Source organism: Trichechus manatus, unplaced genomic scaffold, assembly GCF_000243295.1.
Source record: "Trichechus manatus latirostris isolate Lorelei unplaced genomic scaffold, TriManLat1.0 scaffold00112, whole genome shotgun sequence".
NCBI classification, from domain to species: Eukaryota; Metazoa; Chordata; class Mammalia; order Sirenia; family Trichechidae; genus Trichechus; species Trichechus manatus.
The window spans coordinates 7,944,847-7,969,128 of NW_004444048.1; the positions used below are offsets into that span (position 1 = coordinate 7,944,847).

The following is a 24,282-nucleotide window of genomic DNA, read 5'->3' on the forward strand; positions in this document are numbered from 1 at the left end:
TGGGGAAAAGACAGTCTCTTTAACAAACGGTGCTGGCATAACTGGATATCCATCTGCAAAAAACTGAAACAAGACCCATCCCTCACACCATGCACAAAAACTAACTCAAAATGGGTCAAAGACTTAAATATAAGATCGAAAACGATAAAGATCATGGAAGAAAAAATAGGGACAATGCTATGGGCCCTAACACATGGCATAAACACAGTACGAACCATAAGTAACAATGCACAAGTACCAGAAGAGAGACTAGATAAATGGGAGCTCCTAAAAATCAAACACTTAGGCTCATCAAAAGACTTCACCAAAAGAGTAAAAAGACAGCTTACAGACTAGTAAAAAATTTCTGGCTACAACAAATCCAATCAGCATCTAATCTCTAAAATCTACAAGATACTGCAAAACCTCAACAATAAAAAGACAAATAATCCAATTAAAAAATGGGCAAAGGATATGAACAGGCACTTCACCAAAGAAGATATTCAGGCAGCTCAGAGACACATGGAAGAAATGCTCACGATCATTAACCATTAGAGAAATGCATATCAAAACTACAATGAGATATCACCTCACCCCAAAAGGCTAGCATTAATCCAAAAAACACAAAATAATAAACGCTGGAGAGGTTGCAGAGAGACTGGAACACTTATACACTGTTGGTGGGAATGTAAAATGGTACAACCACTTTGGTGCTTCCTTAAAAAAGCTAGAAATAGAAGCACCATACGATCCAGCTATCCCGCTCCTTGGAATATACCCTAGAGAAATAAGAGCTGCCACACGTATAGAGGTATGCACCCCCATGTTCACTGCAGTACTGTTTACAATAGCAAAAAGATGGAAACAACCTAGGTGCCCACCAACGGATGAATGGATAAACAAATTATGGTATATCCACACAGTAGAATACTACACAATGATAAAGAACAAAGATGAAGCCGTGAAACATCTTGTAACCTGGAGGAAGCTGGAGGTCATTATGTAAGTGAATTTAGTCAGTCACAGAAGGACAAATATTGTATAAGACCACTATTTAAACACAGAAGAAAACATTCTTTGATGGTGGGCGGGGGGAGGGAGAGTGAGGGTTATTTACTAAATAGATAGTAGATAAGAATTATCTTAGGTGAGGGAAAGGACAGCACACACCACAGGGGAAGACAGCACAACTGGACTAAACCAAAGCTAAGAGGTTTCCTGAATACAATCAAACACTTTGAGGGACAGAGTAGCAGGGATGGGGTCTGGGGATCATGCTTTCAGGGGACATCTAGGTCAACTGGCATAACAAAGCTTATTAAGAAAATGTTCTGCATCCTACTTTAGTGAATGGCGTCTGGGGTCTTAAAAGCTTGCAAGCGGCCATCTAAGATGCATCAACTGGTCCCACCCACCTGGAGTAAACGAGAATGAAGAAGACACAAGGAAACCAAAGACACCAAAGACAAAAGGAAAGTATTAGCCCAAGAGACAGAAAGGGCCACATAAACCAGAGACTTCATCAGCCTGACACCAGAAGAACTAAATGGTACCCACCTACCACCAATGACTGCCCTGACAGGGAACACAACAGAAAGTGCCAGATGGAGCAAGAGAAAGGTGGGGTGCAGAACTCAAATTCTAGTAAGAGGACTAGACTTAATGGTCTGACTAAGACTGGAGGAACCCCGGAAAGCATAGCCCCTGCATTCTCTATCAGCCCAGAACTAAAAACAATTTCCGAGGCCAACTCTTCAGACAGGGATTGGACTGGACTGTGGGACATAAAGTGATACTCGTGAGGAGTGTGCCTCTTCGCTCAAGTAGATACAAGAGACTAAACAGGCAGCTTCTGTCTGGAGGTGCGTTGGGAAGGTAGAGAGGGTTAGGAGCTGGTTGAATGGACATAGGGAAACAGGAGTGGAAAGGAGGAGCGTGCTGTCACAGTATGGGGAGAGCAACTAGGGTCACATAACAGTGTATGTATAATTTTTTGTATGTGAAAAAATAAATAAATAAAAAAATCACAGTACTCTGGATGTAGCCATCTAAGAACTGTATCTAAAGACTGAAGTATTTGTACGACTGAGGAAGAGAGATAAGTGCACAGCAAAATGTGGTCTAGCACATCTTTGTAATAAAGAAAATGGACAGAATGAAGTGAGGAAGACTATGAGGGGCAACTAAAGAATTTGCAAAGACTCTTTAAAATGAAATATCGGTTATCTACTTTAATGAAGTGGTTTGTACTCTTAATGTACATTCATCATTTAGGTTTACACTTTCATCAAGAGATTTTAAAGTGAAGGAGGAATTAAATAAATATCAACCAACAAATTTTACTTTCAACTGTCGGATGTATTTTCAGTGTAGACTTATTAACTCCATACTGCATTCAGTCAGTTCATTTTTGAAGGCAGTAGTTGAAATAAACTGAAAGTGTCCCATTTGAGATCAATCAATAGGAAAGGTGTGTAAAATGGTGGGGGTAGGGGGTGTGGACACAGGAAAATCCAGACTTTCAACAAAGATTTTTCTTTCACCTGCAAATCTCATTTCCTAGCTGGCTAAATTTTTCTCAAAACTGTTATGAGGCTGGTAATAATGGTCTGAAACACATCTGCCCTACTCATAATATCGTATGTGTGGAATAAAATTTCAAAATCCATCCTCAAGGGTTTAGTCTGTACAATATTTCTTACTTTGAGGAAAAAGACTGCAATGCAAGGTCTACAGAAATAAAACGTTAAAGCGATACTTAAAAGATTGGTTACCCATTCCATTAGTGAAGGTCAAAATATTTATATGCCTCCCTGAGTCTCCTGAATTTTAACTACCTTACGATTTCACTTGACTGCCAAATTGTCCTCTAATCCCAAACCCGTTTTAGCTTCTTGATCTGCATGGCTATGTGCGAGGTATTTACAAGACTCTTAAGATTCACTGAAGTGCAAATCTAACCATTGTCTCATCCACAAAGGAAAAAAGCCCATTTTAATTAAAAGCACTATGATCACAAACCAACAAAGTTCCATAAGGGCAAGACTTTGTTTAGTTCACTGTCAAATTCTCAGGACCTAAAATAGTGCCTGGCACATAGTAGATGCTCAGTAAATATTGCTGAATGAATACATGATGTATGACAGACCCTCCAGAGTAACAGAGAAAAGAGGAAATGTCTACAAATCTAGTGAGCCAAGAACTGTCTTCGCTGTATATTGTGGTCACTATTATTTCAATGTGAAATCAAATGAAGAATGACTATATATACAAGGAATGAAGATAAGACTTCATGTGGAATTCACTGAGCTCTCTAATATGAAAGGGAAAGTGTGTCCATGTGTGCATGAATTTGATGTATCGAGAAGGGTGGGCAGAAACAGTGTTTACATACAAAATACTTCTCATTTCACATGGAGTAATTCAGTAAAAGATAGTATCGACTAAAATTTCAGCTGATTCCAGAGTGTATATTCTCAGTCCTAGGTTTTTCATTATACTTTTCACGCATAAGCCAATCACTAAGTCACCCATAAAAACAGGCAAATAAATAAATGACGTGCAGTAGAAAAAGATTTTTCCCTGTGTTTGGTAATTTCTGAAAACATATTTTACCTGATAGTGTTTAGCCCAACATTTATTGGCCTCATACCAGTGCATGCATTACAAATATGTCCTAGTGCCAAAGTTGAAGCAAAAAAAAAAAAAATCCTGCACAAACTCATTCCCGGCCTATATAATGCACAACTACCATTTTAATCATGCATCCTGGTGTTCAGAAACCCACACAGGTATAATAATGCTAAACTTGTAACTATTGGTTATTATTATAACTAACAAATCAAATTAAAACTAAAAACTAATAAGCAATAGTAAACTAATAATAATGCTGTTGACTGTCATCTGCTGAATGGCCACTGTAAGCCAGGTACTTTACGTGTTTATTACAGGTACTACTAATTTTAGTCCTGACAACAAACATGTCTCGGAGGAAGGTGCTATTATTATTTCCTCCTTCAAGAAATGAAGAAACTGAGCCTCACAGAGATTAAATAACTAGCCTAAAATCAAGTAGGTGACCGAGCCAGTTTAAACCCTGATCCCTCTCTCTGCAAAGTCAAAGCATTTAAATACTATGTTGCCTCTTAGAACTTTTATTTGCTTTACATGATCACCTTCTGAAAAGATACACAGTATTCAAAATCTAAACTCAAATATATGACTTTCTTTTCCAAAAATGGAAATTATAAGACAATTTTCCTTTCAAAGGAGGGAAAATGGTCCTCCTTGCTCACAAACATATTAGTAAAAACCTGACCCAGTTTCAGCAATACCTATATTGCTCTATAGACCTCTCTCTAAAATAGCCTTGGGGTTAGGGTTAAAAACAAAACAAAAAAGTAACCTACAAAAGCATGTCTCTTTACTCAGTGTGTTAGTACCAATATCCTATACTGAAGGAAGTTAAGAGGTGCCTCAGTGGACCCAAGGATGATCGAAAGAATCATTCTACCCTTAAAGAGTTCAAATAGGAAGCCAGCTCCACATGCTATGGTATAAGTGTCCTTTCTCCTTCCCAAAGCTAAGCCTTCGCCTGGGACCCTGGACTTTACAGCATGGCAAAAAAGAAAACCACAGGTTTAGAAGTCAAGCAGCCTAAGCACCAATCATGACATGAACCAAACCAAACCCATTGCCTTCCGACTCATAGTGCCCCTACAGGGTTTCCAATCTTTACGGAAGGCAACTATCACATCTTTCTCCTACAGAGCACCTAGTGGGCTTGAACCACCAACCTTTCAGTTAGCATGAAACACTTCTGAGAGGAAGAGTCCCTGAGCTTCCTCTCATACTCAGGCTGCAATAAATTCAAATCAAATGTGAAGGAGCAGGGAGAGAGACAGAACAGAGGGAAAGTAAAGACAGCTCTTCCTGCAGAAAACCAAGGGCGCCTGTTCTCTGATGCCAGGGGCTCTTCCACCAGTGAAGCAGTAAAATATTTGCTCTTCTTAATTGAGGCTTCACAGACCCACACCTCACCCCCTGCTTCCAAATGGTGGCAGACAGCAGGGCTTCTGCTTGATTCCTCTAGTTGCTCCTTTCTTATTCTATCTAATACAGGGAAGGAAGGGAAGACAGGAAGGAGAGAGGAACGAAGGTGATAAAGTTACAAAGAACTGACCCAATGCATCCCAGTCAGCACACTGCATTAGGTGATGATAAACACTGAAAATGCACACCAGCAAGGAGCCTCACCAAGTACCTCATCATGGACCACACAGTTCCTGGAGACACTGGGAATCCACTGCTCTTGGGTTCTGGTGGCAATGCGGAGTGGCAGGCACCCCAAGCTCCTTTGTGAGGGAAGCGCTGCTTTCCATTCTCCCAGTGAGGGTGCGCTGGCAGTGAGGAGGGATGGGGGCACCCAGGCTGCTGGGGGCTGCACTGATGGATGACCCCATTGCTCCTATTTGTGCAGAGAATCAAAGGAAAATAAAGTCAAATAGAACTACAAGGCTTACAAGAAATAGCAGTAGCCTGTCCCACACCCAAGCCCTGCTCCCTATAAGAAAGCAACGATTCTCAAGCCCTGTAGCTCTTTTGCTCCTGGTATTTACCACCATATTTAAAAACTAACAATTATTGTTTTCTGATTTTTTTTCAGTTGTAGACCTTATCATATTGACTTCCTACTAGAGAAGACTAGAACTCAGTCCCTCTTACACAGCCCCTACTACACACACACACCTCTTTTCCCCTCATTCTCTAAATACATTTATCCCATAATTTTTGGTTGAAGTGGTGTTTGGTGTTTACATAATTATGATTCTGTAAAACACTGTTCTTAGCTCAGCTACTCAAAAATAAAATAAATAAATAAGTCACAGTACTCTGGATGTAGCCATCTAAGAACTGTATCTAAAGACTGAAGTATTTGTACTACTGAGGAAGAGAGATAAGTGCATAGCAAAATGTACTCTGACTACATTTTTCTTTCCTGACTCCTCTGAGATACAATTCATAACCACTAGATCAGCAAAACATTAACACATCTCATACCACCAAGGGATAATGAGAATGTGAGCAAAGGGGTTCTTACACACTGCTACAATCACTGCCAAGAGCAATGTCTCAGTATGGAACACAGTGAACATGCATCTGCCTCTCACCTCAGCAGCTTCACTTCTACGTGTGTGCCTAGAGAAAGCCTCATCCATGTGCACAAGAACACAGGCACAAAAAAATTGGAGGCAGCATAGTCAACAATAAAAAAATGTGAAATAACCTAAATTCCAAGTCCAGAAGAATGGATAAATAGTGATGATTAAATACTATACAGCATTTAAAATGAGTGAACTAAATGTATCAACATCAATGAGTCTCAAAATCTTAATGTTTAAATGAAAAAAAAAGAATTGATACCATTTATATAAAGTTTGAACATATGTAGACAATGCTATTTGATATTCACTGGTCTATACATATGAAGTAAGAGCACCTACACATACACACACACACAAAATCAGAAATGAAAGGCACCAAACTGAGAATCCTGGCTACCTCTAGGAAGAAAGGAAGGGAACTGGGATCAAAGAACTCTCTTTTCTACATGTTAGAAATTATGTTCGAATTTTAAAAAAAAGAAGGAAAAGAAAAAAGAGAAAGTTAACTTTCAGGAGCCGATATTTCACTGAAAACATTTCTACCAGAGGGACTGTCTAATAAAAGAAGTCCCACTCCATTTGTGTGGCTCAATTTTACAAGTTGGGAATAAATCGCTTTTCACATAGAGAAATGCTTCTAACGTTTGTTTCTGTTACTGTTGCCTTCCTGCTGCCTAAATCATACAAGGGAAGATCTCAAGAATCACACAGTACAAGATGCTTATTCTGACTCAGCAGACAAACCAGGGGAAACAGATCCCTAAGAGTTGTGCAAAACTGTGTGTGTGTGCATTATACCGAGAAAAACAGACACAGCTTTGTGAGGTTCTCAAAGGGGCCCATGATCCCAAAACACTCAGAACTGCTGAGCTGGTGTAACTATCTCATGATACAAACATGAGCCCAGGCCCTCAGCAGCAGACGTGCTGGGAGGCCTCCCGAGTCCCTGCCTTGTGTTCCTGCTATGGAGGCAGTAGTGCCCAATGCTAACCATGTGGCTCTGGGGTCACACGGACACAGGAACAAATCCTGGTTCCATCTGTTACTAGCTGTTTCATGCTGGGCAGGTTCCCCTCCAAGCCTCAGTTTCCTCCTCTATAAAACAAGAATAATAGCCTCTACCTCATAGGATTGTTGTGAGCATTAAATGATTTAATAACTGTATATATGATGTGGCACAAGGTCTGGCACACTGCCAGCACTCCAGAAATATTAACTGTTATTGGCCTGTCTCCCAGTTACATACGCTTGCAACCCAAACATGTCCTTCATAGTACTTTACACAACTGTCATGAGCTACCCATGTGCTTACTTATGTGTGTCTCCCTCTAACAGCCTGGTCTTCGGGCAAAGGAGCATTACCTGTCCAGTTCTCAGGAAGGCACACAATAAGCATATGTTGAATAATGGATAAAAGGATAAAGGAAAGAATGGATGCCTCCAGTTACATAGAGCTATAGGTCACTATGAGTCGGAATTGACTCGACGTGTTTTCTGTGTGAGAGCTAAGAGCTTCTTAAAAAAACACACAAAGTATGAGCTGTGAGACTTCTAAGCTACATATTAGCAGTATCATTCCTTCCATAGAACTTCTAGTAGTTTATTATGATAGTCAAGAAAGATTATTAAAGGAAAAAAAAATTATCCCCCGTTGAAAAGAGCCTGCTCAACAGTGACAGGATGAAGAGGAGAGAAAGAAGTGTGAGCTGGAGAGTCACTAGACCACAGGGGACGTCAGTTCAAGGATGACATTAAAATAGCTCTGGACTGGACCAACTGAGAGCATATGCAGTCAGTTGTCACATCCTTTTGCTGCCAGTGAGGCAAAGCAGAAAGAAATTGGGAGGCAGGTACAAGGAAAGTGGGAAGTAAGAGGGGTTTACAGCTTGCTCTCTAAAATGAAGGCTGGCAATGCAATTACTCCCATCGATGGAGAGGAAAGAGAGAAAAGGATTCTCATTTAAGTCAAGGGAGAGTTCTGAGGTCCACAGTTTTCTTGGCATGAGCTTGGGTCAAAGTGATTAACTGGACTCCTTCCTTTTACATGCCTCTGAGATTTACAGACAGCTAACTGAGCACTAAACTCTATTTAAATCATCTCCAAGTATCACATGCCCAGGCAGGAAGGTGATCAGAATTTAATGACTCATTTCAGATTGTTGCCACTCAATTGCACTGCTCTTATCTTTATGTCAACAGTAAAAAGGAGTGGAGAATAAAGGGGGAAAAAGAGGCAGGATTTTTAAAAGATAAAATCCTTCATCTGACAAGCCATTTCTTTTAAAGTCCATAAGTTATAGCTTCTTATAATTACTGAAAAACTTAGGGTCTGCATGTCAAATTGTTAGTAACTATAGATCTGATAGGGGAAGAAAACTGTAGTAATATTTTTAAACTTTTAATACACCTTAGTCATACCTCTCATCTATAATTCACAGGATAAAATGAATGTGCTTTAAATTGTTTAAATGAAAATGGGCTACTAAATAAACTTGTTCTTTAATTTGAACATGATTCCAGTATGATTTACACTGGCTCTTTGTGTAATTCCAATAGGCGCCACTCAAAGCTCTTCCATAACAGTATCATCACTAGAGTAAACAAACAGGTTCCAAGTTAGCAGTGCTCTTTGATGGAGAGCACTCATCTGAATACAGAGATTCGAGGCAAGCTCTTAAAAAATTACCACTTGCAACCATTTCTTCTTAGGCATCAAGATTTTCTTAGTGCTACTTAGTCAGAATCTACTCGACTGTACACAACAGCAAAGTGCAACCAAACCAAATTAGCAAATAAACTTGCAATTAACATAGATGCTTTTCAATTTCAAACCCTGGGCTCACAAACACTACTTCATAGTCCTGACTCATTTTATAAAAGTGTGAGAGCTTGAACCTATAAAACTCATTTATGTTTACAAATCTTGTTCATTATGCTAGGGTCCAAGGTGACATTACATTTAACAGAGTGCTCTGCTTTTATTTTTTTTTTAATGAAAGCTTGGACACCATTGTTTTAAGTGATTCCTCTCTGGATATGCCACCACTTGATACGAAAACTTGAAAATGACTTACGATTTATCTTGCTTGTGGGATAAGGAAAAGAGATCATAAACCAAGCACACTCCAAACACCGTGATGCCTGTCTCCTTCACCAGCATTGCACAGGTCCCCAGAACCAAACTGAGCAGCAAGAAGAAGGGAGAAGCCGTGGGAGGGAAACATTCCCCAACACAACACTGATCCAAACTCCTGAAAAACATGTTGAGATTCTTTTAATCTAAGAAGAAACATGGATTAATAAGAAATGCCACCTTTCAAGGATAAGGTCTAATATCAACTTCATTTTATTCTAAGTAATTAAGTAGGTGAGCAAATATTTCTTCAGGAATGTTCATCATAGAATTACTGAAATTTGCAAAGATGGAAAAAAGTCGATATCCAACAATAGAGAATTTGGTACTTAAATTATGGTATATGCTAACAAACACTATAAAGCCATTGAAAATGCTGCCCAACATATATGCTTAATGACATAGAAAAATGGTTAAGTGAATATAGTTTAAGCAAATAATGCAGGTTACTAAACAACATGCATGGGCTCTAAAGCCAGGCTCCCTGGGTTCAAATCACAGCTCCGCAGTTCACAGTAAAATAAGTGGCAAGTTACCTTACCTCTGGGTGCCTCAGAACCCTTGTGTGTGAAATGGGATCATAGCACTGCTGGGAAGATTAAATGGTTTATCATAGGTCAAGTGTTTATCACATCATTATTTCAGTAAAAATATCTTTATATACAGATGTTCTAACCTTAGTCTTTTATTTTAGCTAATCTGTATTTTTTTATTTATTCTCTATGATTATGTATTAGGTGAAATGTATTTTTTCTCAGCATAATTTCCAACAGTGATTTTCAAAAACTCTCCAGTGTTGTACATTCTTTCGTTCACCTTACAAAATAGAAATCAGCCTCATACCAAGAAACATCACTGTTCCCTTCAGCAGCTGCCACACCCCTTTGCTCTTATTCCTTTGAAGTAAAAGCTAATATTTCTGTAGCTGTGATGTCTTGTCATTATTGTTTTGTCTTGGAATAACTGCATGAAATTATATGTAAAATTTTCGGTAGATATGCATTCTTCTAGAGAGCTGACCCATACCTTAGATTTCTAAAGGTGAGAATGGCATGCTCAACAGAAACCTGTAACAACCTGGCTCACTGCCACACAGGTGCGGATACACTGGAGGCTTAACCATGTTTCTGAGCAGATCAACCACAACTGAAAAAGCCCAAGAGAATAAGTCTACACTAAAACGAGAGTATTAATCTTCTTATAAAACCAGAGTAAACATTACTGAATTTGAGTTTTTAAAAAGATTTTCACTACACCATTTTGTACAGTTAGGAATACAGTAACCAACCAACCAACCCACTGCCAATGAGTCAATTCCGACTCATAGCGACCCTATAGGACAGAGTAGAACTGCCCCATAGGGTTTCCAAGGAGTGGCTAGTAGATTCAAACAGCCGACCTTTTGGTTAGCAGCCCAGCGCTTAACCACTGTGCCACCAGGACTCCAGTGGGAGGTCCCAAAGCCAGGGCTAGAAGACCAAGAAGAGCCTCCTCTCTTTAAAACAAAACAAAACTTCCCTGTAAAACCTAACCCATCATAAGATTTAATTTATTTCATTCTTGATCCAAGGCCTAATGGTTTATAACAGGGTTTCTCAATCTTGACACTATTGGCATTTTGGGGCCAGGTAATTCTTTGTCACATGGGCCAGCCTGTGCATTGTACGGTGGTAAGTAGCATCCTTGGCCTCTACCCACTAGATGCCAGTATCACTTCCCAAGTTGTGGCAACCAAAAATGTCTCCAGACATTCACAAATGTACCTGTGTAGGGGAGGAGAGACAAAATCACTCCTAATTGAGAACCACTGGTTTAGAACAGTGCTTCTCAAACAGAGTCACTGTGATTTGTAGCATCATAGGATGGGGATGTTTGTTAATGAAACATCCCAATCTAAAGAAGAAAGTTCATAAATCCCTAACCAGGCACCCTTCCAGAAAGCACGGCAACATGATTCACCCTCTCCCCTTTGTCTGGGCCATGCTGAGCTATCTGTCCCCACTCACATTCTCTTTTTAATTCACCCCTTTACCTATGTGGATGGTAACAATTCAGGTAACAATCTGATCACTTTACTGTTCTGGTGAAAAGTTGGGTACACTGCAAGACCACAGTTGAGAGTTAAGAAACACTGCTTTTAATGCACTTGTTACTTTAAACTCTGAGCTACTGTGGTGAGGATTCTAAACAGAAAAAAGAGAGAGAGAGAAACTAGATGAAGACCAGAAAGTAAAGGAGAATCTAAGTAAATCAGAGGCATATAAGAAAGGGTTATACTCAGCTTATTTCGGCTCACAGGTAAGATTCCCAATTCCATTTATGGTCAGAAACTAAAAGTAAGAGGAGTCAAGAAGCAAGAGCTTGGCTTTCCAGCCCTGGCAATTACTCCCTTTATAAGGCTATGATATGGTCCAGAATGTGTCTGGAACACATAGCAAGCCAGCATCATGGAAGGAGAGGTTTTCCTATTCCCAGGCCCCAGGAAGCTCACTAAGAATTTCACTGCCAAGAAGCCGTCCCCCTCTCTCAGAGGCAGATGCTCACAGCATACACACAAGGCAGAGACTCTCTGCGGACAAGAGACGACATCATAAGCGTAATCACAGAGAAGGGTACTGGCACCATACATACCTACTGTAGGAGAGAAAGGTCAACAGAAACAGCAGACATGCTAACACGTCAGCTCTGCCAACAATTCCAGCCACCTAAAAGTTAAAAAAAAAAAAAAAACTCAGAAAATTATTTTCAGAAAATCATTACCAAACCATGTTTTTAGATGAATTAAATGTACACGTTGTTCTTCTTCAAACTCTGATACATGTCTAGCCAACTCTAGTTATCACATATATTTAACAATAAGTTTATAGAAGGAGAAGACAAAGAAAGGAAGGGGATGCTTTTCATGCTTTACGTCATTTTTCACTTCTATAGAGGGTCAATTCACAGCATCAAAGTTTACTAATTCATTAATTTATTCAAAAATATCTTTTGAGCAATGACTGAGTGTCAGACACTGTGCTAGTTTTTGGGTACCAGAGTGCTAATGGACCAGGGGTTATTTACTACAGAGTATTGGGAAAAAATAGGAGCCCTGGTGATGCAGTGGTTAAGAGTTCAGCAACTAATGTAAAGGTTGGCAGTTCGAATCCACCAGGCGCTCCCTGGAAATCCTATGGGGCAGTTCTACTCTGTCCCATAGGACCGCTATCAGTTGGAATCGACTTGATGGCAATCGGGTTTTTAAGGAAAAAATAAGTTGAACGATAAATACTTATGATAAGAATGAGTCCGAACTCATGATTAATACATGTGTGTGGGAACATAGGCGTGCATGTATGTGTATGTATGTGTGCATGTGTATGGGTGTGTGTGTATTTCTTAGCTCTGTCACTGAACTGGACTAAAAGCTAGATGCCCCAGTAGCAAAAAGCAACCCAGCATTAACCACAAGTCATTTCCCTACTAAAGAGAATGTGGGCTCCTTGGAGAAGTATCTGATTAAAGGGCTGAGGCTGGGGAGATACAAGAGGAAATTGGATCATTTTCTTATGTCAGAATATAAGGAAGGGCTCAAAAAATGGTAGGTTCATATAAAAAGGACACGGGAGCCAGTAACAGAAGTTCCCACGGACCAAATGTGAGACGATTTGAACATCAACATCAGTAAGGACAGGAATGAATAAACCATTGAAAAAAACAGAGATCTATGAGTCAAAACTGATAATACATATATAGATGAATGAATAGATACTTATATACATACATACATACATACAGGAAGTCAAGTCAATGGGGAAGAAACAGAAAGATATTCTTTACATTGAAAAGCCAGTTAGTGAATGTGAAGAGAGTGGTAGAGTTGGAAGAGAACTGTTTTGCATCCATCAGAGTAAAGACTGGATCAAGCAAAAAACATCAAGAAATATCAATGGATGCTAAAGTAAATTGGGTGAAAGTTTGATAAGGCAGAGAGTATTTTGCATGGTTTCAAAGTGTCTCCCACTGATTATTATTAGCTGGAAAAATACAAACAAAAGAATAATCATACTGCTGTGAAACTGGATTACAACTGAATTATATCTTGACTGGGTAATCAAAATTAACCTCACCAATAAAGCGCAGAGAAATATTGCATGCTTCTGCATGTGATACCCACAGAAGGACAAAACATCACTTATGTAGTATTCTGGCCAGAAAAACATATCCTGTATACAATCATGAGAAAACATTAGGCAAACCCAGGATGAGAAACTTCTATAAAAATACATATATGTTTATATTTATACACATATATGTTAATAAATTATAAAATGTGCTTTTTATTGTGGTCTACATGAGTCAGAATCGTTCGACAGCAACAGGTTTGGTTTCTTTTTAATATGTAACAAATAAATCATTTACCATTTCAACAGTGACATTAGTGATGTTTATCCTGCTGTTCAACCATCATTATCCATTTCCAAATTTTCCCATCACCTTTAACAGAAGCTCAGTACCCTCTAAGCAGTGAGTCCCTCCTTTCCCCTCCATCCTACCCACCCCTAAGCCAAACAAACCCATTGTCATCAAGTGGATTCAGACTGACAGAAATCCTATAGGATAGAGTAGAACTGCTTTCCAAGGCTGTAAATCTTTATGGAAGCAGGCTGCCACATCTTTCTCCCAGGGAGCAGTTGGTGGGTTGGAACAGCACCGACCTTTTGGTTAGCAGCCAAGCGCTTTTATCACTGTGCCAGTAGGGCTCCTTACCTGCCCCTAGTAACCACTACTAAACTTTGGTCTCTATACACTTGCCTGTCCTAGGTATTTCATAATATTAAACAATTTAATCTATCTATCTATAGTGACTTAATCATTACAACACATAATGTATCATAATGTACGATATATATACTTATATATATTGTATATATGTATATATTGGAAGCCCTGGTAGAGTAGTGGTTAGGGACTACGGCTGCTAACCAAAATGTCAGCAGTTCAAATCCACCAGGTGCTCCTTGGAAACCCTATGGGGCAGTTCTACTCTGTCCTATAGGGTTGCTATGAGTCGGAATCAACTCAATAGCAATGGGTTTGGTTTTTTCGGTTTATGTATATATTATATATACTTACAGATATTAATATATATAAATATATACTATAGATTTATACATTTACATATTATGTTTATATATTCAATGTTATGTTTATGTTATTTTTTTATATTATAGTTTTTATATATTATATATAAATCATAGGTTTTATAAATTATATAACATTTAATTATATAGTTTATATTTAATTAATTATATAACATTATATAATTACATTAAAATGTTTTATATTATACAAATCTTTAATGTAAGTTATCAAATTATATCTGTAAATTATATACAGAAAGACAATGGAAGACTGATAACTGTTCCAAACTAAAACGATCTGAAGAGGACAAAAGAGACATGACGACTAATGCTCACGTTCTTAGAAAATACGCACTAAATTATTAAGGTGAAAAAACAGCATGAATTATGCAACCTACTCTCAAATGCTTAATAAATAGTATTTTTATTTATTGAGGGAAAAAGAAAAAGAATGGTAAAACTAGTGTAGGAAAATGTTAAAAGTTGATGAATCTGGACAAAGAGTATACGGTCATATTATTCTTGCAATATTTTTCTATTAATCTTTTTGAAATTATTTTTTAAAACATGTTAATTCAGAAGGGGGTTGAAATGGAAGAGAGGTAGGGGACAGAAGCTATTCATAATCTTTGCATTTTTTCACTATTTAAGATTATGTGTGAAGCCCTGGTGGTGCAGTGATTAAGAGCTTGGCTGCTAACTAAAAGGTCGGCAGTTCTAATCCACCAGTCACTCCCTGGAAACCCTATGGGGCAGTTCTACTCTGTCGTATAGGGTCGCTACGAGTCAGAATCTACTCGACAGCAAGTTTTGGTTTGGTTTAAGATGTATGTGCATTTCTTTTACAATTTTTTAAAATCTAACAAATAAAATTATAAGGGAAAAAATGGGATACAGTTCAAAGGCTGCTTCAAAGGGACGGTCACATTGGAGCTGAATCTTAAAGCTGAGGAGAAGGTCACAAGGCAAACACACAGCGTTGACATTTCAGGCAGAGACACAGCACCACCCAAACCACAAAGGACTGGAAGTCCGAGCTGTATTAAACAATCAATTAGCAATTAATAGCAGAAAACAATTTTCCAGGAAATGTATCTATAAATATCCTCATAAAGTGAACACATAAAATGCAGTCATAAAGGAGAGGCAATGAAAAAAGCTTGGAGCTAGACCACGCCTGGTTTGAATCCTGGCTTCTTCACTTTTCATCGGAGTGCTCACAACAAGTGTTTCCTAAACTCTTTTGAGACTTGGTTTCATTACCTTTAAAATGAGTGTAACATCCCCTACCTCATGTGACTGTAATTAATGAAATTATACATATAAAGGACCTAGTCAATAAATGTTGGTGCCTTTCTCTCCTTTTCCTTTCAGAGAAAGGGAATGGGAGTCTCAAGCCCTGAGACTGATTTTCCTGTGTGGCTTGTAGAAATCATATTTTTACTCTAAGGTTTACATGGATAGTTTAAGTTAACTTTATTAAATGATCTAATAAAGTTATTAGTTAAAAATCTAAATTGTAATTCAATTATAGGCATGTATATGGATTGGCATCAAGTTACATATAGAGAAAAACTCTATCCCAACCTACACCAAGAATTAAATAATGAATTAAAGAACTTCACTGGCAGAACAGAGTGAAAGCTATTACCTAATGTGGCCACTTGGACCACACACTGTTCATTGATCTGTTAATCCTTAAGTAACGAGAATGCCAGATCAGGAGGGAAGGCAGTGAAGAGTGTGGTGTCACTGCAGTGTCAAGGCCCAACTCAGACTGAGTCTATAAAGTAACAATTGTGTGCAGTTTACCTGTGAAGCTCAAATTTGTTCAGGCTACCCAAGTGTAGCTCAACATTACCTGCAAGGTCCCTTGAAGATTAAACAGAGAGCCCAACTCACAAGCAACAAAGTCTTGGGATAAGGCCAGGCATCTGAGCCTGGGGGGACACTCATCACAGCACAACTGGGTAAGACATGCAAGCTGATACTGGGTGTAGCAAGTTGGAATGAGGCAATCACAAGCTAGGCAAGCAGAATTAATACATTAAAAGCACCCTGAAGTCCTGCTTCTCACACTGCAGCCAGTTAGTGCTGCCGGGAAACAACAGCAACTGAATGTGCCAGCTGGATGTGAAGAAGTTCAGAGGGGTTGCTGAAATGTTGGTGCTAACACTGACAGACTCTACCGCCAGTTCCAAACCATAAGCATTCACTGAACATCTGTTCTATCCTCCTGTTGAGCTGGGGTCTCTAGAGGAACAGGATTGGATTTCTAAAAACAGGGCACTATGTCTAGACCACTCATTCATTGTGATTCAGTTAGACAGTATCACCATGTTCAATAATTGTGTGTTTTATTCCAGTCAACAAACATTTCCAAGTAAACCCTCTTTTGACTCTCTACCAGATGTTAAACTTTTTGAGGTGGGTTGTATCCCTCCAGCTGGCACAGTACCTGACAAATAAGAGGATGAAATACGATACAAGGAAACTGCACGCATCATAAAGAGAAAAAATAACTACCAGGAGAAGACAGAAGGGATTAATTTTGGCCAAGGATCTGGGAAGGCTTCTGGAAGGGCTGGCCTGTGAACTAAGACTTAAAGGAAATTTTTGGGAAACTGAAGACAGGGGAAGGTGAATTGTAGGCCAGAAAGGGAACCAAAAGCGCATTCCAGGCAAGGAAACAACAGAGGCAGAGAAACAGAGGTCTAGAAATACATGGACTGTTTCCAGAAGGGCATAAAGTGACAAGCGCATGGAGTGAATAAAAAGGGGTGTGGGCAATAGGAAGCAAAGATGGAATGTAAGGTAGAGTACACAGGACTTGATTCTAATACAATGTAGGCTGAGTTGTAGGGTGCTGGGAAGAACAAAAGAACTTGGTCAATTCATGATACATATGCAAGTGGACAGTATGTATTTTTGCCTCAAACTGCAGGCTTCCATCACCAAAGAGGTGGTTGTAATCTGGGAACTGTATCCTCTAACAAATATTCAAACACCGGAAAAACATAATTGGGTAGAATTTGAATAATAATGTAACATTCAGAACTCCTAGCAAGGTTAACAGCACTACACAGAATTACACGTAGAAATTGTCAATTGAAGAACTTAATGTGCTTCCAAGCTTGCTTTTCTCTTGGAATACCACTCACAGGATTTGTATATAGTATAAACCAGTTGCCGTCAAGTCAATTCCGACACATGGTGACCCCATGTGTGTCAGAGTAGAACTGTGCTCCATAGGGTTTTCAATGGCTGATTTTTCAGAAGTAGATCACCAGGACTTCTCTCCAAGTTGCCTCTGGGTGGACTTGAACCTTCAAACTTTCAGTTAACAGCCGAGCACATTAACTATTTGCACCATCCGGTTACCCTATGTATAAACTTGTTAACATTTATTTTATCTGCAAGAATAACTTCCGTTAGCATCAGCTACGACCATGAACACACACAATACGTTGGCAACAGCTACAAGCCAGACCAACTGATTAGCTCATGACCTCTTCTTTCCTATGTGCTCCTGTCCCAGTTTCAGAATTGGCCTTCACCTTCAACTCCACCTGTCAACGTTTCCTGCTCTTGCTTTTGACTTGATGTAAAAGGACTCCTTCCAGCCAGAACACTTCAAAGATGACTGTAAGTTTTAATTCTCGCAGGAAAATCACAGTAACTTTTCCCATTTTCCCAATTCTTCATCAATTTTTCTCATGATTCAGGATTCAGAAAAACATAAATTTCTAAATACACTGTCAGGAAATTCCTCCAAGAATCACAAAGATCTAAATAAATAAGGTCTGGATCTATCCGATACATTGCTATACCCCCACACTGAGCACACTGCTCTTGTATAGTAGTCATTCAAATATGTGCTGAAATATTATGTAAATAAATGAATTTGCCTCATCTACTTAATTTGGAAATAATTTTCCTCTCCTCTGGGGTTCTTGTTTTATCACAACATACTACTTTGTCTTGTATCTACCTACATGTATGGTCTTTGGCTTTTCTACAAGCTTGTGAACAAACTGTTGGTGGGGACCATGCTAGCCACCCACATATCCCCTTGGCACCTAGCACAGCATCCTGCATCAAGTACTTATGAACTATTTATTGATTACATAATAAATAAAAGCAAACGCAACAGTCTTGGTGATCATACTAGCATGTTTAAACTAAACCTTACCCCCAAAATTTAAATCTTCCATCCTTCCTGAGATAATTACGGTCCGATTTTCATTCTTGCTTAACAAAGGGGAGATGTTTTCCACTAAATGTCCGCATCCTCCCCCACACCTCCATGATGTTTTTTCCTTCAATTTAACCCTATGTCTTCTGTAAATTTTTTTTTCTATTTCTCTGCCTTCTTCCTCAGAAACCTGCACTGAGCTCTATAACTAAGTAACAGTCTCTTGATTTGACTTCATAATGTAAATTGTTTTGTAGGTCAAATTTCTTCGACTCCTTCTTACACCTCTCTCAGCTTCTTCCGACTGCAAATACTCTTCCCTAAATAAATGCCCAGCTCTCGGATTCCTTTGCCTCTGTGTTTCTACTGATTTTTTTTTCAATTAGTACAGCAGCCTGTTGGAACCCTTTGTTAAATGTCATTTTGCTAATAATACCCTATTTTTGGAATTCAACCTAAATTCTATCAGTTCACCATCATTTTGCCCAAGGTTATCTGCATTTTATGCACTTGTTCCCTGCAAGCGTTGAATTAAGACTGTTACTGCCCTACTCATTTGTTCTTTGTTGCAATTAATTGTCCCCAAGACACTCGACACATGGATTTTCAACTGTACTTAAAAAGAATTATTTGTCAGAAATATGATACTGCCTATTATCTTATCTTAAAGTATTGCCTGCGGCCCATCGCCTGTGACCCGTCACATATTCTATACAGCTAAGAATAGTAGTCCTTGACTATTTTTCTTCATGTTACATTCAAACAAACATTAAACACTATCACTTTCACCTTTTTAAGTTCATATCTAAAACTTTTCATCATACTTTCAAATAACTGAAAGGATGTAACTTCCAGTGCATTGCAAACAGTATCTAAAAACAAAGCTATAATGTTACTGTTTTAAGTGTACCAAATGGATTCTAAACATCAGAGCAATTTGAAGCCCATAATCCTCCATTTACACAATGAACAAGCTCTTCTTCAAATGGTAGACATTTTACATGCTTTCTCCTTGAACTCGTATTTCCGTTTTATTTCCTCCCCTCAGCATTTTCTCTTAATGTATTATATACAATTATGCTTAAAAATATTTTATTTATCCTCTCATTTCTCTGCAATAATAGTAAATATATTTCTAAAATATATTTTTACTTTATTTTTTGTATTTCCTGTGGCCATAAACTTCTAAGCATTAAACTTTTTAATTTTGTATTAAGTTATTCTTCTAATTATTAATATCCAATTGTTCAATACATCATAAATAAATTAGAAACACTGATACATAATTATGAGATATAAAAATGCACCTCTTATAAGTGTAACAAGTTTATTTTCAATGAACTCAGTTATATACAGCTGAATATTATCTATTTGTTAGAATGAGACAATATGCAGCATCAATTCTATTCCTGGTTTTTGTGTTTATAGACTGTTCCCATAAATGAAAATGGAAGTAGTCACAGCAGTGACTTAATTCTTTACGTTCCAAGTTTCCTGCAAAATCACAGTGATGTATCATCTTACATTATTTTTAATCAGGTCTTCCTTTAATTTAGTTGAAAATGAATAATTTAAACATACTCATCATTAGCGTTACCTGTCATTAGTCATTTGCTTTCAATTTTTTAGAAGTATGCCTTACCAAGACTTCCCAAAAGACTATAATTTATACTTCATACTCTTTCACTTAGAGGCACCCTCTTCAGTCAAACGTATTCAGAAAGGATTGGGAAAATCAAAATATTCTACACTTTTGACTATGTAATTTTTTTTAATAAAGTGATTTTTTTTTCTTATTAAAACCTAAAAAAAAAAACCCCACAAACCCATTGCCATCGAGTCAATTGCAACTAATAGCAACCCTATAGGACAGAGTAAAACTGCCCCATACGGTTTCCAAGGAGCAGCTGATGGATTTGAACTGCCAACCTTTTGGTTAACAGCCAAGCTCTTAACCACTGTGCCACCAGAGATCCACACTTTAAATATGTTTTTGTCAAACTCTTGGGCTTACAGATTTAGTCTCTGTTTGAGGAAAATGTTCATCAGATAGTCTAAGTAGGAAGGCCAGGCTTCATTATTAAACCAACTGGCCAAATCAGACTTCTTGTGTCAGTTCGAATAAACATATTATCATGCATCCCCATGATAACCATCCCTCTTCTGGATTCAGAACATCTACGTAGGCCACTATACGCTGTTCCTAATGCCATGGTGTATTCTTCACAGAAATATGTAAAAGATAGGGAAAGATATGAAGCCCTACTTGGGTTTACGATGCCTTAACTGAAGGAGGCTTTGCTGACACCAACATGTCCAACTGTCCTTTGTATGGTGCGCTGGGGATCTGTACACGTGGGGCATAGCATGTTTCTGATGAATGAGAGGTAGTCCTTATTTTTGCTAAAATGACAGAAGGGCAACTGTGAAAGGGGAGGAGAGAAAAGAGAACTAACATGCCACCTTTACCACAGGTATTTTCTCAGGAAAATCAACTTTAGGAAAGCCCACATGCAAGCTGAGGTTCTTCAAACAATTCTTTTAAAACTGTGGTACCCATACACCACTTGGAAAGTCTCTGTCTACCCCTAACAGTACAAGTAAAATAAACCAGCTGAGGTTGCTGAGATGCGAACCAAGGTAGGTTAACAATGCCATCTAGGTGCACGACTAAGTAAATACTTTAAAGAGGGCTATGGAGTCCCTGGGTGATGCAGAGTTAATGCACTCAGCTGCTAACCAAAAAGTTGGTGGTTTGATTCCACCCAGAGGCACCTCAGAAGAAAAGCCTGGCAATTTACTTCCGAAAAATCAGCCACTGAAAACCCTATGAAGCACAGTTCTACTCTCGTTCATGCGAGGTCACCATCAGTCAGAATCAACTCCGTGGCAACCGTTGTTTTTAATAGATCCAAACTATCTATATTTTCTAAATAAATTTTTCAGTGCCCACAAAATAACTGTACTTCGTAATAAATAACTTGGAAAACAATTTGTAAGTCTCATAAATCTTCCTTTATAACTTGAAGAATGTCATTCTAACACTGTATGGTCCTCCTCCTAACACTCACAGTTCTGCATCAAAAATATTATAAATATAAAGCAGAGTAAGAAAAGGAAAAACATAAATGTAGAGCAGAAGCAATGACTCAGCATGGTAAGTATCTCGAAATGCCCCTTGCTATTTAACACACATTAGGACTTAAATTTTCTGCAAACAAAAACCTGGGGCCATAATAACCGTGGTTATTTAGAAAAGCAGTTAATCCTGGAGGTACAATAAAGCCAATTTTGAACATTTAGCCAGAAAAGTTGTCCATCAAAATGGTTTCTATATAAATACTTTAGTGGAGCTTTGAATTCACATGGTTTTGAAAAGGGAAAAAAAGATCAATTTAGCTTATACATTTTTTGCTTGATTCGTTATTTCATTGAGTTCCAATTATACTTACCGCCTCAGTATGAATAGGATGCACAGCAAAAAGCAATGCCGTAACAAAAGCAAGTCCACGATCCTTGAAGACAGCTTTGTCACACGTGTACATTAGCACAAGAGTCACCAGACAGTGTAAAATTATATTTACTGCATGGAAGTAGAATGGGTTCATGCCAGTTAAAAATATGTTTAGCCTGTTTAAAAAAACAAACAAAAAACTGTATTAGGCACAAACAGAACATAAACACAAGGAAAGGGAATCTACCATTAAAAAAATAACATAATTAATTATTTTTAAATGACTTCCAACATCTGGTTATTCTATATACTTGAGTAAGTACCACTTCTTTCCTATTTCTGAATTGTGAGGAAATCACTACAAGTAAAATATAGTATTGTCTCAGTGAAACTTTGTGGTCTCACAGAGAAGGCAAACAGACTGCGGCCGAATGTGTTTCTTCCCTCACTCCGCTGGCTAATGCAAACACACCCACAACAGCTGAGATTACAAAGGCAAAAGTCCTCAGTGCCTATGAGTCAGAGTCACAGCCACTCAAGATGAGACAGAAACCACAAGACCGTGACTGCAGTCACAGTTGAGATAAACCAGCATGAATGCGTTCTCTCACTCATGGTGCCACCAAGAACTATGCAACTGTAAGTATCATTAATTACCACCCCACAAGAGAATCTTCAGGGCACCTACATGCTTATTATCAGCTGCAGCTGAAATGAACAAGAGGAGCAAAAGCATAACATTTCAGAATTTCTATTAAATGTTTTCTAACACAAACTCCCACAGATCTCAGAACCTTAATTCTAAGATTATGACAAAGAATATAAGAGGTGCACAAAGAAAAGGAAAATCTCTTGTTCAACATTTAAAAAAAATACTTTACTGATACAGAAATGCAGAGCATAGAGACTTCTTAAGTTTGTCTTTAAATTTAATAATAAGACATAATGTCCCCAATTCAGTCTGTATAGAAAAATCATACTCCTACAGGCTACGGTTCTTTAGTGGGGGAACATATACACCCTAAGTGGTATTGATTATAACTGTCTACATTCCACACTATTTTGTCCAAACAGTAATCCCAGGTCTTTATTCCCCTGCCCTTGGTTTGCTTCTTTTCCTTTTCCTGAATCAAGTGAGAAAGTAAAGGTCGACTTTAGAGATATTCTAAACATCTGATTCATGCTTTAATCTACAGAATTTGTAAATCTCAAGTTGTATTTGAACACATCAATCTAAGTGTAAGTCGAAAATAAGTTACATACTGACTCCATTTTCATTCCTGCTAAATAAAGGTCCTCCATAAGCCTAGAAAAATGAAATGTTGCATCGGATCCAACTCCAGGACTCTCTTGTGAGACTCAACCCTGCTGTGTGTGGGCAGACCCTGTGTGTGCACACCCCAGCATCCTTAAGATAGGAGTCCAGTATGAAATAACACACCTACATGTATAGGGAAAGGGGAATGGGAGTGGACTGGAGAACTGGTAGGTCCAACTAAAGCAGGGAGAACAGCAGCACAAGAGGACCCACGTGGTGGGAGAGCTTCTGGAAATCAGAAAGCCCTGAGGATAGGGCTGGGAGAAGACAAGACAAAGCCCGGTCCTCAGAGAACTTAGGTGCAGTTCCCTCAGAGTCCATCCCCCAAAGGTTGATTTTGCCCTGTTTTCCACTCCATCAGGCTCAGCTTTCTAGACAAATTCAGCCACTCACTTAAGGTTCATTCACACTTGTCATGGTGATAAGAGGCAACACAATCTTATATCCAACTGGTAGGCGTCCCGGTTGGACAGTCTCTAGGTTGACAATATACATGTCTAAGGCTTTAAAAAGTACAGATTGTTTGACCAATCAATTCCACTTCTAGGAATTTTCCATAAGGAAATAACCAGGAAAGTGATCAAATGTATATATACATATATATATATACACACACACACACAAGGATACATCGCACAGCATTAATTATAAAGTAAAACACTTGGAAAAAAACCTACACGTCCAACAAAAGAGAAATATTTTTGTATAATTTTTTTTGTTGTTGCTGTTTTTGAGAATATACCCAACAGAACATAAACCAATTTAACAATTTCTACACGTACAATTCAGGGACACTGATTTCATTCAAGTTGTGCAACCATTCTCACCCTCTTTTTCTAAATAGTTCATCCCCCATTAACATAAACTCACTACCCCTTAAATTTTCTATCTAACCTTTCAAGTTGCTGTTGTCAAT

The 24,282-nt window shown here is 38.4% G+C and overlaps 1 protein-coding gene across 1 annotated transcript in view; it reads right to left on the reverse strand.

The window, feature by feature from the left end:
- TMTC1 (transmembrane O-mannosyltransferase targeting cadherins 1) overlaps positions 1-24,282 on the reverse strand; it is a 342,295-nt gene that overhangs the window by 303,640 nt on the left and 14,373 nt on the right. The window contains exons 2-4 of the mRNA XM_023738067.1: positions 22,047-22,224; positions 11,908-11,981; positions 9,218-9,394 (exon numbers count right to left, since the gene is read on the reverse strand). Coding sequence (XP_023593835.1) covers positions 9,218-9,394; positions 11,908-11,981; positions 22,047-22,224 — 429 coding nt within the window. The remainder of the gene's footprint in view (positions 1-9,217; positions 9,395-11,907; positions 11,982-22,046; positions 22,225-24,282) is intronic.